Genomic DNA, 14,969 nt, shown 5'->3' on the forward strand with positions numbered 1-14,969 from the left:
TCTCTTTTGCAAGCCCAGCGTCCATTCATTTACTCAGTTGTTTGATCATTCGTTCACGTTGCTTTCTCACCTGGCTTTGTGTCTTGCCAGGAACTCAGGACTCAGAATTGGCAAGACAAATCCACAGCCCTTACAGTTCAGCTGCCCCTGCCCTGGGAATCAACAAAATTCCCATTCTTCTGCATCCTTCCAGCCAGATCTCAGCAGAGGGTCCAGCGCAAGCAAATGTCCAGAGGCGGGGAAGACCAGGATATGTGGGGAGCTGCTGGAGAGGAGGAAGTGAGGCTGGGGGCCCCAGGCCAAATTTAACGAGTCAAGCTCTGGCAGGGGAAGCCAATAACTATGGAGGCACACGGATCCAGCAGGGCTTAGGGCCATACCTGGCAGGCAAGGGGAGCCAGGTGGCGACGGGGAGGCAGTGGAATGGTCCCACTTTAAGTAGACCCAATATGTAGAAAGGTTCTTGTTGGTTTAGCAAACCTGGGCTCCTGCACCACCCCAACCCCCTGGGCAGTATGTAGGGGCTGCAGAGACTCCCAGGGCCCACTTACAGCATGGTGGTGGGGTAGAGGACGAATGGGGCCTAAAGGTTGAAAGTGGCACGAATGAATGATCTGTTGCTCCTGGACAGATCTCCCCTCACCCAACAGGGTAGATGTTGAAGCCACCAGCTTACAGAGCCAGTATCCACTTCCCACACGTTTAGGGACAGCCTTTGTGTGTGTGTGTGTGTGAATTTTTTTATTGAAGTATAGTTGATTTACAATGTGTTCATTTCTGCTGAAGAGCAAAGTAATTCAGTTATACAAATATATACATTCTTTTTTTTAATACTCGTTTCCATTATGGTTTATCACAGAATATTGAATATATTTCCCTGTGCTATACAGTAGGACCTTGTTGTTTATCCATTCTGTATATAATAGTTTGCATCTGCTAACCCCAACCTCTCACTCCATCCCTTTCCCGCTCCACTCCCTCTTGGCAACCACAAGTCTGTTCTGTGTCTGTGAGTCTGTTTCTGTTTCATGAAAGTTCATTTGTGTTGTATTTTAGATTCCACATATAAGTGGAATATGTCTCTTTCTGACTTAGTATTATAATCTCTAGTTCCATCCATGTTGCTGCAAATGGCATCATTTTGTTCCTTTTTATGGCTGAGTAGTATTCCAGTGTATATATGTACCCCATCTTTATCCATTCATCTGTTGATGGACATTTAGGTTATTTCCATGTCTTGGCTATTGTGAATAGTGCTGCTATGAACATAGGGGCGCATGTATCTTTTTGAATTATAGTTTTGTCCGGATATACGCCCAGGAATGGGATTGCTGGATCATATGGCAACTCTATTTTCAGTTTCTTGAGGAACCTCCATACTGTTTTCCATAGTGGCTGCACCAACTTACATTCCCCCCAACAGTGTAGGAGGGTTCCCTTTTCTCCACACCCTCTCCAGCATTTGTTATTTGAGGACTTCTTAGTGATGGCCATTCGACCAATGTGAGGTGGTACCTCATTGCAGTTTTGATTTTCATTTCTCTAATAATTAGCAACGTTAAGCAGCTTTTCATGTGCCTGTTGGCCATCGGTATGTCTTATCTGAAGAAATGTCTATTTAGTTCCTCTGCCCATTTTTCAACTGGATTACTGTTTTTTTTGTTGTTGTTGTTGAACTGCATGAGCTGTTTGTATATTTTGGAAGTTAAGCCCTTGCTGGTCTCATCGTTTGCAAATATCTTCTCCCATTCTGTAGGTTGTCTTTTTGTTTTGTTTATGGTTTCCTTTGTTGTGCAAAAGCTTTTATTTTTTAATTTTAATTTTATTTATTTTTTTATACAGCACGTTCTTATTAGTTATCTGTTTTATACATATTAGTGTATACATATCAATCCCAATCTCCCAATTCATCCCACCACCCGCCGCCACTTTCCCCCTTGGTGTCCATACGTTTGTTCTCTACATCTTGTCTCTATTTCTGCCCTGCATACCAGTTCACCTGTACCATTTTTCTAGGTTCCACATATATGCGTTAATATACGATATTTTTCTCTTTCTGACTTAGTTCACTCTGTATGACAGTCTCTAGATCCATCCATGTCTCTACAAATGACCCAATTTCGTTCATTTTTATGGCTGAGTAATATTCCATTGTATGTATGTACCACATCTTCTTTATCCATTTGTCTGTCGATGGGCATTTAGGTTGCTTCCATGACCTGGCTATTGTAAATAGTGCTGCAATGAACATTGGGGTGCATGTGTCTTTCCGAATTATGGTTTTCTCTGGGTATATGCCCAGTAGTCGGATTGCTGGATCATATGGTAGTTTTATTTTTAGTTTTTTAAGTAACCTCCATACTGTTCTCCATAGTGGCTGTATCAATTTACATCCCCACCAACAGTGCAAGACGGTTCCCTTTTCTCCACACCCTCTCCAGCATTTGTTGTTTGTAGATTTCCTGATGATACCCATTCTGACTGGTGTGAGGTGATACCTCGTTGTAGTTTTGATTTGCATTTCCCTAATAATTAGTGATGTTGAGCAGCTTTTCATGTGCTTCTTGCCCATCTGTATGTCTTCTTTGGAGAAATGTCTATTTAGGTCTTCTGCCCATATTTTGATTGGGTTGTTTGTTTTTTTAATATTGAGCTGCGTGAGCTGTTTATATATTTTGAAGATTAATCGTTTGTCCGTGATTCATTTGCAAATATTTTCTCCCATTCTGAGGGTTGTCTTTTCATCTTGTTTGTAGTTTCCTTTGCTGTGCAAGAGCTTTTAGGTTTCATTAGGTCCCATTTGTTTATTTTTGTTTGTATTTCCATTACTGTAGGAGGTGGATCAAAAAAAGATCTTGCTGTGATTTATGTCAAAGAGTGTTCTTCCTATGTTTTCCTCTAAGAGTTTTATAGTGTCTGGTCTTACATTTAGGTTTCTAATCCATTTTGAGTTTATTTTTGTGTAGGGTGTTAGGGAGTGTTCTAATTTCTTTCTTTTACATGTAGCTGTCCAGTTTTCCCAGCACCGCTTATTGAAGAGACTGTCTTTTCTCCATTGTATATCCTTGCCTCCTTTGTCATAGATTAGTTGACCATAGGTGCGTGGGTTTATTTCTGGGCTTTCTATCCTGTTCCATTAATCTATACTTCTGTTTTTGTGCCAGTACCATATTGTCTTGATTACTGTAGCTTTGTAGTATAGTCTGAAGTCAGGGAGTCTGATTCCTCCAGCTCCGTTTTTTTCCCTCAAGACTGCTTTGGCTATTCGGGGTCTTTTGTGTCTCCATATAAATTTTAAGATTTTTTTGTTCTAGTTCTGTAAAGAATGCCACTGGTAATTTGATAGGGATTGCATTGAATCTGTAGATTGCTTTGGGTAGTATAGTCATTTTCACAATATTGATTCTTCCAATCCAAGAACATGGTATATCTCCCCATCTGTTTGTGTCATCTTTGATTTCTTTCATCAGTGTCTTATAGTTTTCTGAGTACAGGTCTTTTACCTCCTTAGGTAGGTTTATTCCTAGGTATTTTATTCTTTTTGTTGCAATGGTGAATAGGATTGTTTCCTTAATTTCTTTCAGATTTTTCATCATTAGTGTATAGGAATGCAAGAGTATAGTGTATAGGAATGCATTAATTTTGTATCCTGCTACTTTACCAAATTCATTGATTAGCTCTAGTAGTTTTCTGGTGACATCTTTAGGATTCTCTATGTATAGTATCATGTCACCTGCAAACAGTGACAGTTTTACTTCTCCTTTTCCAATTTGTATTCCTCTTGTTTCTTTTTCTTCTCTGATTGCCATGGCTAGGACTTCCAAAGCTATGTTGAATAATAGTGGTGAGAGTTGATATCCTTGTCTTGTTCCTGATCTTAGAGGAAATGCTTTCAGTTTTTCACCATTGAGAATGATGTTTGCTGTGGGTTTGTCATATATGGCCTTTATTATGTTGAGGTAGGTTCCCTCTATGCCCACTTTCTGGAGAGTTTTTATCATAAATGGGTGTTGAATTTTGTCAAAAGCTTTTTCTGCATCTATTGAGATGATCATATGGTTTTTCTCCTTCAGTTTGTTAATATGGTGTATCACATTGATTGATTTGTGTATATTGAAGAATCCTTGCATCCCTGGGATAAATCCCACTTGATCATGGTGTATGATCCTTTTAATGTGTGGCTGGATTCTGTTTGCTAGTATTTTGTTGAGGAGTTTTGCATCTATATTCATCAGTGATATTGGTCTGTAATTTTGTTTTTTTGTAGTATCTTTGTCTGGTAGTACCTTTGTCTGGTTTTGGTATCAGGGTGATGGTGGCCTCATAGAATGAGTTTGGGAGTGTTCCTTCCTCTGAAATTTTTTGGAAGAGTTTGAGAAGGATGGGTGTTAGCTCTTATCTAAATGAGCTGTGAAGGATTCACCTGTGAAGCCATCTGGTCCTGGACTTTTGTTTGCTGGAAGATTTTTAATCACAGTTTCAATTTCATTACTTGTGACTGGTCTGTTCATATTTTCTATTTCTTCCTGGTTCAGTCTTGGAAGGTTATACCTTTCTAAGAATTCGTCCATTTCTTCCAGGTTGTTCATTTTATTGGCATAGAGTTGCTTGTAGTCGTCTCTTAGGATGCTTTGTATTTCTGCGGTGTCTGTTGTAACTTCTCCTTTTTCATTCCTAATTTTATTGATTTGAGTCCTCTCCCTCTTTTTCTTGATGAGTCTGGCTAAAGGTTTATCAATTTTGTTTATCTTCTCAAAGAACCAGCTTTTAGTTTTATTGATCTTTGCTATCGTTTTCTTTGTTTCTTTTTTTAAAAAATTTATTTATTTACTTTTGGCTACTTTGGGTCTTTGTTGCTGTGCATGGGCTTTCTCTAGCTGCGGTGAGCGGTGTCCACTCTTTTTTTGTTGTGGTGTGTGGACTTCTCATTGCGGTGGCCTCTCTTTGTTGCAGAATACGGGCTCCAGGCACGTGGGCTTCAGCAGTTGTGGCATGCGGGCTCAGCATTTGTGGCTCAGGAGCTCCAGAGCACAGGCTCAGCAGCTGTGGCGCACGGGCCCAATTGCTCCGCAGCATGTGAGATCATCCCAGTCCAGGGCTCGAACCCATGTCCCCTGCGTTGGCAGGCAGATTCTTAACCACTGCGCCACCAGAGAAGTCCCTCTTTGTTTCTATTCCATTTATTTCTGCTCTGATCTTTATGATTTCTTTCCTTCTACTAACTTTGGGTTTTGTTTGTTCTTCTTTCTCTAGTTCCTTTAGGTGTAAGGTTAGATTGTTTATTTGAGATTTTTCTTGTTTCTTGAGGTAGGCTTGTACTGCTATAAACTTCCCCTTAGAACTGCTTTTTCTGCATCCCATAGGTTTTGGATCGTCATGTTTTCATTGTCATTTGTCTTAGGTATCTTTTGATTTCCTCTTTGATTTCTTCAGTGATCTCTTGGTTATTTAGTAACCTATTGTTTAGCCTCCATGTGTTTGTGTTTTTTATGTTTTTTTTTTTTTCCCTGTAGTTGATTTCTAATCTCATAGCATTGTGGCTGGAAAAGATGCTTGATATGATTTCAGTTTTCTTAAATTTACTGAGGCTTGATTTGTGGCCCAAGATGTGGTCTATCCTGGAGAATGTTCTGTGTGCACTTGAGAAGAAAGTAATCTGCTGTTTTGGGATGGAATGTCCTATGAATATCAATTAAATCTATCTGCTCTATTGTGTCATTTAAAGCTTGTGGTTCCTTATTAATTTTCTGTCTGGATGACCTGTCCATTGGTGTAAGTGAGGTGTTAAAGTCCCCCACTATTATTGTGTTACTGTCGATTTCCTCTTTTATAGCTGTTAGCAGTTGCCTTATGTATTGAGGTGCTCCTATGTTGGGTGCATGTATATTTATAATTATTATATCTTCTTGGATTGATCCCTTGATCATTATGTAGTGTCCTTCTTTGTCTCTTGTAACATTCTTTATTTTAAAGTCTCTTTTATCTGATATGCGTATTGCTACTCCAGCTTTCTTTTGATTTCCATTTGCATGGAATATCTTTTTCCATCCCCTCACTTTCAGTCTGTGTGTGTCCCTAGGTGTGAAGTGGGTCTCTTGTAGACAGCATATATATGGGTCTTGTTTTTGTGTCCATTCAGTGAGCCTATATCTCTTGGTTGGAGCATTTAATCCATTCACGTTTAAGGTAATTATTGATATGTATGTTCCTATGACCATTTTCTTACTTGTTATGGGTTTGTTTTTGTAGGTCCTTTTCTTCTCTTGTGTTTCCCACTTAGAGAAGTTCCTTTAGCATTTATTGTAGAGCTGGTTTGGTGGTGCTGAATTCTCTTAGCTTTTGCTTGTCTGTAAATCTTTTTTTTTTTTTTTTTTGTCTATAAATCTTTTGATTTCTCTGTCGAATCTGAATGAGATCCTTGCCAAGTAGAGTAATCTTGGTTGTAGGTTCTTCCCTTTCATCACTTTAAATATATCGTGCCACTCCCTCCTGGCTTGTAGAGTTTCTGCTGAGAAATCAGCTGTTAACCTTATGGGAGTTCCCTTGTATGTTATTTGTTGTTTTCCCTTGCTGCTTTCAATAATTTTTCTTTGTCTTTAATTTTTATCAATTTGATTACTATGTGTTTCGCCGTGTTTCTCCTTGGGTTTATCCTGCCTGGGACTCTCTGCACTTCCTGGACTTGGGTGGCTCTTTCCTTTCCCATGTTAGGGAAGTTTTCGATTATAATCTCTTCAAATATTTTCTTGGGTCCTTTCTCTCTCTCTTCTCCTTCTGGGACCCCTGTAATGCGAATGTTATTGCATTTAATGTTGTCCCAGAGGTCTCTTAGGCTGTCTTCGTTTCTTTTCATTCTTTTTTCTTTATTCTGTTCCGCAGCAGTGAATTCCACCATTCTGTCTTCCAGGTCACTTATCCATTCTTCTGCCTCAGTTATTCTGCTATTGATTCCTTCTAGTATATTTTTCATTTCAGTTATTGTATTGTTCATCTCTGTTTGTTTGTTCTTTAATTCTTCTAGGTGTTTGTTCTTTAATTCTTCTAGGTCTTTGTTAAACATTTCTTGCATCTTCTCGATCTTTGCCTCCATTCTTTTTTCGAGGTCCTGGATCATCTTCACTATCATTATTCTGAATTCTTTTTCTGGAAGGTTGCCTATCTCCACTTCATTTAGTTGTTTTTCTGGGCTTTTATCTTGTTCCTTCATCTGGTACAAAGTCCTCTGCCTTTTCATTTTGTCTATCTTTCTGTGAATGTAGTTTTCCTTCCACAGGCTACAGAATTGTAGTTCTTCTTCTGCTGTGCAAAAGCTTTTAAGTTTGATTAGGTCACCTTTGTTCATTTTTCCTTGTATTTCTATTCCTTTGGGAGACTGACCTGAGAAAATATTGGTACAATTTATGTCAGAATGTTTTGCCTATGTTCTATTCTAGGAGTTTTATGGTGTTATGTTTAAGTCTTTAAGCCATTTTGAGTTTATTTTTGTGTATAGTGTAAGGGTGTGTTCTAACTTCATTGATTTACATGCACCTGTCCAGCTTTCCCAACACTAGGGACAGTCTTCAATGCTCAGTATCTGGGGCCCTGGCACCCCAGGTCCGCAAGAGTTGAGTCCTAAGACAGCCAGGTTTCCGGGTAGTTCAGCCAGGAGGGGGCCTTGAGAGCCCAGGATTTGGGTCTTCTGATGGGACGTGGTAAATCTCCAGAGGCTGGAGCTCAACATCACATGCTCGGTTGAACCACTTCCACTCAGCAGCACGTCCTGTCCCATCTAAACCCCCACAGAGACCTCTGACCCCTAAACTGAGGCAGGTGTGCCCTGGAGATACCCCTAGGCAGGTCCCAGATTACCGACAGGGGACAGAAGAAGAGTGAGGCTCATCTGCTCCTCCCCTGGGAACACCAGACCTGCTTCAGGGCTCAGTTTTCCCATCTGATAACAGGCCTGCAAAACATTCCCTGGAAGAGCCTGGCCATCTCCGCAGGTCAGAGTGTTGCACCATGGGTACATGTAGACACAGGTATGTGCAAGTGTGCACACATACAGGCAGACACATGCATAAATGTACATGTACACAGGCAAGTGCACACACATGCACATATACATGCACTTATACATTCATACGCACACACACACACATTAACCCAGTTTAGCATAATAAAGTACACATACAAACACATCTGCACATGAAGAGAAATGCACAAAAGCACATCCATGCACATGCACACACGGTACACAAACAGGCAAACATAGACACACACATGCATTCACAAAGGCATAAAAATGCATACATAAACACACAAGTATACATAGACAAATGTGTCATGTCATTGCCTTGCTTGGTGCCAGTAAAGTATACAAGCACACACCCAGTACACGTAGCAGACCTGCACACCCACCCAAGTCCATTGGAATCATGGAGGCATGTAGAGGCCTTGACCAGGTCAGATGCAGACCTTGGTACAGGGCAAATGCAATGTCCACCTTTCCCTCTTGACTCCCTGCTGAGCATGGAGCCCTGGTTCAGAGTCACGAGCCCTTCTCAACTACGTCCTGCTGTGCGACCCTCTGAGCCTCCACTTCCTCATCAGTAAAATGATGTGGGTACCCATCCGCCAGGGCTGGTGTGAGCTAGGTAAGGAGCAATGCTAAGCCCTGTGCTGGGCAGGGGTCAGGTGCTCCTTGCATGCTTCTCCCTCTACTCTCTGCTGCCAGGCCTACCCCCCAATGCCCCCACCCTGGAACTTGAGGCCCTCTCCTCCCCTTTCTGAGCCTGGATCCTATGGAACATGTCTCCCTGCACTGGAGCAGGGCTGGACTACCTCCAGGGTCTCTCTCAGAGGGTTTGGGGAGCAGCGTACAGGGGGTGCAGAGTCAGCAGTTGAGGGATTGGGGCCATGCCAGCCTGATTAGGGCGGCTGGGGGCTGAGCTGGATTCACCTGTCCTTGTCTCTGATTGGCTCTTGGGTACCAACAACCCCCCAAATCCTACTAAGCAGCCCCAACAGGGCCTTCACAGGTCTGTGGACAGCCAGTTGATTGCCAGTTCTGAGGTCAGAAGGGTGTCTGGGGAGGCCAGAGGCTGGCCTGAGCCTGGCTCTGGGGATCCCCTGCATCCAGAAGAGCCAACTGACCACCCTGTTCCTTCACCTCCTGCCGGCACCATGGGGGCTGGGGCCAGTGCTGAGGAGAAGCACTCAAGGGAGCTGGAAAAGAAGCTGAAAGAAGATGCCGAGAAGGATGCTCGAACCGTGAAACTGCTGCTTCTGGGTAAGGGGGTGGGCTGCGGCGAGGCCACTGCTACTAGTCAGAGGCCCAGGGGCAGGCAGGTGGCCCTTCTGTGAAGTAGGTGTGACTTGGGAAACAGAATGAGCCTGCAACCTGGCAGGAAACAGAGTGGGAGCCCTGGCCAAGCCTTGACAAGTGATGCCTTGGCTCCCTAAGGCTGGGTATCCACAGAACCCCTCTTCAGAGGGCCCAGCCTCAGGCAACCTCCCCTCCCAAGAAGGGTGTACCAATCTCACTTTTGTAGAGATGTGTGTACGAGGCCTAGTTTTGCCCTGGCTGTGCTCCCTCAAACACCAGCCTTTGGCTTGATGGGCCTGCTGGGCAGGGCTCGGAAACCAGGGGCCTCCTTGGGAGCCCCACAACAAGGCTGCTCCCTTGGGAGGGAGAAGGTCACAGTCCTCCTGAGAGTGGGCAGCCTCTAGGACCACCCAGATCCACAGACAATGACCCTCAGTTTCCAGAGCTTTATTGTTGACAGACCTGCAGAACAGTTAAAGGGGGTAGGGGGTACTAAGGCCCAGCCGGGAATAGGTAAAGCCATGTCCTTGGTCCCATGGGTAGTGAAGGGAGATGGGGCTGATCTAGTACCCCAAGGCCACTTCCTCCCCGCAAGGGAAGAAGGAGCTGCTTTGAGAGGGCAGTGCAGACTCTACCCAGGCTCTCCAGGGTCCAGCCAGACAGCTAGATGTGGGCAGAAGGACCAAGCCAGAGTACCCCAGGCAAGAGAGAGAGGCTAAGCCAGAAATCCCATTAACTGTGCCCAACACCCGCATGAGAACAGGCTCAGAGGGGCTGTTAGCTCTGTCCTCTCCCCCAGCAAAAGGTGCTAATTCCCTCTGAGCCTCTTGGAGACACTTCCTCCCACCACAGGTTAAAAGCAGGGGTTGACCTGGCTCAAATAATCCCATGCATGCAGTACCAGAATCTTCCACAAGGCGGAGCTCCAGGTTTCTTTATTTTTGTCCTCAGAATAATAAAACTGAAAATACCAGGGTCTTGAAGGCTCCTCAGCACAGTCGAGGTTGTCGATTCCCCTCGTCAGCCCCCTTCTGTCACTCCTGACGTTTATGTTTTGCCGCCAGGGCATCATGACCTGACTTTGGGGGTTGGGGGCAAAACAGGTGTGATAGAGGCGGCAGTGCGGTCAGCGCGTCTCTGAGGTAGGGTTTCCATTCCAGGTGCCGGTGAGTCCGGGAAGAGTACCATTGTCAAGCAGATGAAGTGAGTGCCCCTGCCCTACCCGAGGCCCCTGGGGGTGGGCACAAGCACGAGGTCTGTCCTTCCCCACCTACCCAAGAGGTGCTGACCCGGCTCCCCACGGCTGCAGGATCATCCACCAGGATGGGTACTCGCTGGAAGAGTGCCTCGAGTTCATTGCCATCATATATGGCAACACGCTACAGTCCATCTTGGCCATCGTGCGCGCCATGACCACGCTCAATATCCAGTATGGAGACTCTGCGCGCCAGGTATGCCAAGAGACTAGCTGAACAGGGCTTCTGGAGACTCGAGGTGCGAGGCTGGGCCCAAGTCCATGGTCACCACCAACCACTCCCCTGCCCCCCACCCCAGGACGATGCCCGGAAGCTGATGCACATGGCGGACACCATCGAGGAGGGCACGATGCCTAAGGAGATGTCAGACATCATCCAGCGGCTGTGGAAGGACTCGGGTATCCAGGCCTGTTTCGATCGCGCCTCGGAATACCAGCTCAACGACTCTGCTGGCTAGTGAGAGCACAGGCGGGGCGCGGGGCGGGCGGGGCCCTGCCACGCCCCTCCACCCAACCCTACCCACACCCCGGATCTCCCGCAGCTACCTCTCGGACCTGGAGCGCCTGGTAACCCCGGGCTACGTGCCCACTGAACAGGACGTGCTGCGCTCGCGTGTCAAGACCACTGGTATCATTGAGACGCAGTTCTCCTTCAAGGACCTCAACTTCCGGTACGACCCCGCGCCCTAGCTCTCGCTCTCCGGGGGCCTGCCCGCAAGTTCACTGCCTGAGGCCTTGTCTGATCCCAGAGGCCCCATCCCTACGAGAGACCCTGCCCCTTCTTGGACAGCCCGCCCGCAGAAATGCCCGGCCCCTCCAGATGCCACTCCCATCTGGGTGCCTCCCAGCCAGCATTAGGAAACCAGGGGATGCCTGTGGGCACGTCCAGGGGACTCGATGCGCCGGCTCAGGTTCCCACGGCCCCGCAGGATGTTCGATGTGGGCGGGCAGCGCTCAGAACGCAAGAAGTGGATCCACTGCTTCGAGGGTGTGACCTGCATCATCTTCATCGCGGCTCTCAGCGCCTACGACATGGTGCTTGTGGAGGACGACGAAGTGGTGAGTGCTCCGGCAGGGCCTGAGCGTTTGAGCGGGGAGGAGGAGAGCGGAAAGCAGAGACAGCGCTGCGGGCGCGGGGAGCATCTGAGAGAGGACATTCGACCCAGAGCGGTCTGAAGGAGGAGTTGAGGCAGCCTGCTGCCCTGCTTAGGGGGGCGAACGGGGAGACGGTCTTGGAGCTGTCTGGGCAGGGAGGCCCCGGAGCCCAGAGAGCAGGGGCCTGCCCGCCGGCTGCAGCCGGGTGGGGGCGGCGGCCGCAGTCCCCGGTGCCCGACAGCTTCTGCCCTCCTCAGAACCGCATGCACGAGAGCCTGCACCTATTCAACAGTATCTGCAACCACCGCTACTTCGCCACCACGTCCATCGTGCTCTTCCTCAACAAGAAGGACGTCTTCTCGGAGAAGATAAAAAAGGCGCACCTCAGCATCTGCTTTCCGGACTACAATGGTGAGAACCTCGGCCCGCCGCCAGGCGGCGTCGCAAACCCACGATCTCGGCCTGCGCTCCTCCCGCCGCGGGGAGGATTTGCTACCGGGAGTGAGAGCTCCCCCTTCCTCGCCAGGGCCCAACACATATGAGGACGCGGGCAATTACATCAAGGTGCAATTCCTCGAGCTCAACATGAGACGCGACGTGAAGGAGATCTATTCCCACATGACGTGCGCCACCGACACACAGAACGTCAAGTTTGTCTTCGACGCTGTCACCGACATTATCATCAAGGAGAACCTCAAAGACTGCGGCCTCTTCTGAGGTGGCTCCTCGCGCGCAGGCCGGGATGCTCCCCTGTCGTGCCTCTTGGTCTCAATACCCCAAGCCCCTTCCCCTGCTCCTCATCCCACCTCTCGACTGCAGCTCTCCAGATCCACTCCACTGCCTGCCCTCTGGCCCCCAACTTCCAGACCCTATTGCTTCCAGGCCCCACCCTGACTCCTCAGGCTCCACCCCATGGCCACAGGCCCCTCCCCTGGCTCACAAGCCCCACCCACTCAAGCTCTTTGGACCCCGCCCCAACCCCCCAGGTGTCACTGCTTCCAAGCCCACCTCCACCTGTCTCTCAGTCTAAACCCAATTATTTGGGCGCTTAGGAATGTTGACTCTGTTCCTTTTTCTCTTCACAGGTGCCTGGACTCATGCATTCCTGAGACCCTGTAGCCCTTGCCGCCTTGTAGCCCCAATCCGCATGACCCCTACCAGCCCCCCAGGACTCCTGGGCCCCAGCCTGTGGCCTCACCAGCCACAGATTCAAAACCCTAAGCCCTGCTAACCTTGAGGGACTTACCCTCCCCCATGGCTCCCAGGATTCCCTGGTCTCCCAGAGTCCGGTGCCCCCAGCCACCCCAGCACTGCCCTTCACGGCCTGGCTGCACTGGCCTCCAGGACCCACCACAGCCAGCCCCAGCTAGGAGCAAGCAGTACTTGGGGCAGCTACAGCTCACGGTGACTCAGCAGTACCCCACTGACCAATCTCCTGCTGCTCTCCTGCCCCAGGAGGCCCGTGATTCACCTGGTGGGTCTGGGTTCAGCAAACAGCCCTCCCTCCCAGAGTTTCATGAAGGGCAGGGGGGCAGGAAGGGAACCCTCCTCCAAGCAGGCCTGCTGCTTACCATCAGCCCATTCTAGCCTTACCACCTCCATGTGACAAGTCTGACACCCATCTGCCCAGTGGCCAGTGACTGCCCCACCGGCAGCTTTAGGGGTCCAAAGTCCAAGCCAGCTCTGGCCTGTGAAACTCATACATAGACGAATTAGTGAGTGGGGGCAAGCCTGGGAGCTCCTGGTGCCAGGAAGAGACTCAAGCTGGACCCTTCCCCACATATCCTAACCCCTTCCCCCACAGGCTCTGCCCCCTCCATGCTTGGACACTGTATTCATGTCCTACTTACTTACACACCCACAGTACTCCAGGCCAGTCTGTTGAGGGAGGGTGCTGTTGACACCAGCTGTGGCCAATGGCTGAACTGTCCTAAGGGGTGGCTGGGAGCAGAGTCCGGCTCCCATCGATCAGCCCCAGGCAGGGGATTTGGGACAGGAAGGAGGCCCAGATTGTGCCCAGAGGGGTCTGCCTCAGGTAGGGTCATAAGCAAACCCAGGTGACCCTCTTGTCCCTGCCAGCAGCTTCTCTCATCCTTCCCATTCAGGGCCCATTCCCTGGTGGGAAAAACTGAGATCCATGCCTGAACCATCAGTGACAAAGGCATCCATGTCCCCACACCCCTGCTCCCTACTTCCTCATCAAGCACCAAGTCCTCGCTGATGCCCGTGGGCTGGGGCCTGTGCTGTAGTCGAGGGCAAGGAGCATCCGTCTAACAAGGCCAGGGCATAATTTGCACTCCCTTCAGCTAGATACACAGACTCAGCAATAAATCTTTGCATCAGGCCCCAGCTGTCCTTTCTTGGGGGGAGGGGGAGAGTGTTAATGATCATGAGTCATGCAAATTTATTAAGTGCCCAGTGCTGGGCTGGACGTGAGTGGGAAGGTGGTCCCTTCCAGGGAGAAGCACCTGACCTAACATGGCAGGGGGCACTCTTGGGGGCATGGGATCAATTTGGGGTCTTGAGAGGGGTTGAGAGGGGGAAAGGAGCCGTGGGAAATGTTCACAAGGACGATGTTGGATCAAGAGGGGGTTGTGAGGTGGAAGCTCATTCTGGCAGGGACTGTAGTGTGTATAAGGCCCAGGAACATGGGCTGGTGGACCACAGGAGTTCAGTGGAACAGGAGCAGGGAAGGGGAGACGGGGTGGGGAGACTGGGCAGGTGCCAAACGCCAGCCTAAGGGCCTGTGCTTCCTCCAGAAGATGATGGGTCCAGGAAGCCCTTGAAGCTAGAATATAATTGCAGGGCTGGGATTCGGGTGAGGCAAATGAGGCACTCACCTCAGGTATTAAGATTTAAGGTGATGCCAAAAAAATCAGTAATCAAGATAAATATTAATGCAATACTTTCAAAAATCAAAATTACTGCCAAAAAATCCATAATGAACAGAATATCAAAATTTTAAATAAAGACAAGATCCAAGAGAGCCCTGCAGAGCCATATTGGACCCTGAAGCAAAAGGAAAAATGTCCACTCCTATATATGTTTTTATGTATTTTTAAAGGTTAATTTTTTTTTACAGAACATTAAAGTAGTTGAAAAAACATCGAACAAATTGTAAGTAGGTATATTAAAACTCACAATATTACTTTAAGATTAAATATTTTATTTATACCTAAAACAGAATTTATACTTTTATTTTCTTGGCTTTAATGGAAATAAAATCATCAATGATATTTTCCAAATCTGTTTCTGGAAAAAATAATCATTAAAATTTTTCATAAAAACATGTATATAGGGGCACATATTTTT

At 47.5% G+C, this 14,969-nt stretch overlaps 1 protein-coding gene across 3 annotated transcripts; it reads left to right on the forward strand.

The window, feature by feature from the left end:
- The first annotated feature begins 36 nt into the window (after positions 1–36).
- Positions 37–14,930, forward strand: GNAT1 (G protein subunit alpha transducin 1). Of its 3 annotated transcripts, XM_033865011.2 has the most exons (9): positions 37–9,271; positions 10,468–10,510; positions 10,617–10,758; positions 10,862–11,019; positions 11,105–11,233; positions 11,492–11,621; positions 11,915–12,068; positions 12,184–12,375; positions 12,743–12,876. In XM_033865011.2, exons 1-8 carry the CDS (start codon positions 9,166–9,168, stop codon positions 12,372–12,374), a joined length of 1,053 nt encoding a protein of 350 aa, XP_033720902.1. In that variant the 5' UTR covers positions 37–9,165; the 3' UTR covers position 12,375; positions 12,743–12,876. The 3 variants fall into 3 exon arrangements, with proteins under 3 accessions (XP_033720902.1, XP_033720905.1, XP_033720901.1); XM_033865014.2 differs by lacking the exon at positions 12,184–12,375 and having other exon boundaries at positions 12,743–14,930; XM_033865010.2 differs by having other exon boundaries at positions 12,184–12,885.
- Positions 14,931–14,969: the final 39 nt, after the last annotated feature.

This window comes from Tursiops truncatus, chromosome 10, assembly GCF_011762595.2.
Source record: "Tursiops truncatus isolate mTurTru1 chromosome 10, mTurTru1.mat.Y, whole genome shotgun sequence".
Lineage (NCBI taxonomy): Eukaryota > Metazoa > Chordata > Mammalia > Artiodactyla > Delphinidae > Tursiops > Tursiops truncatus.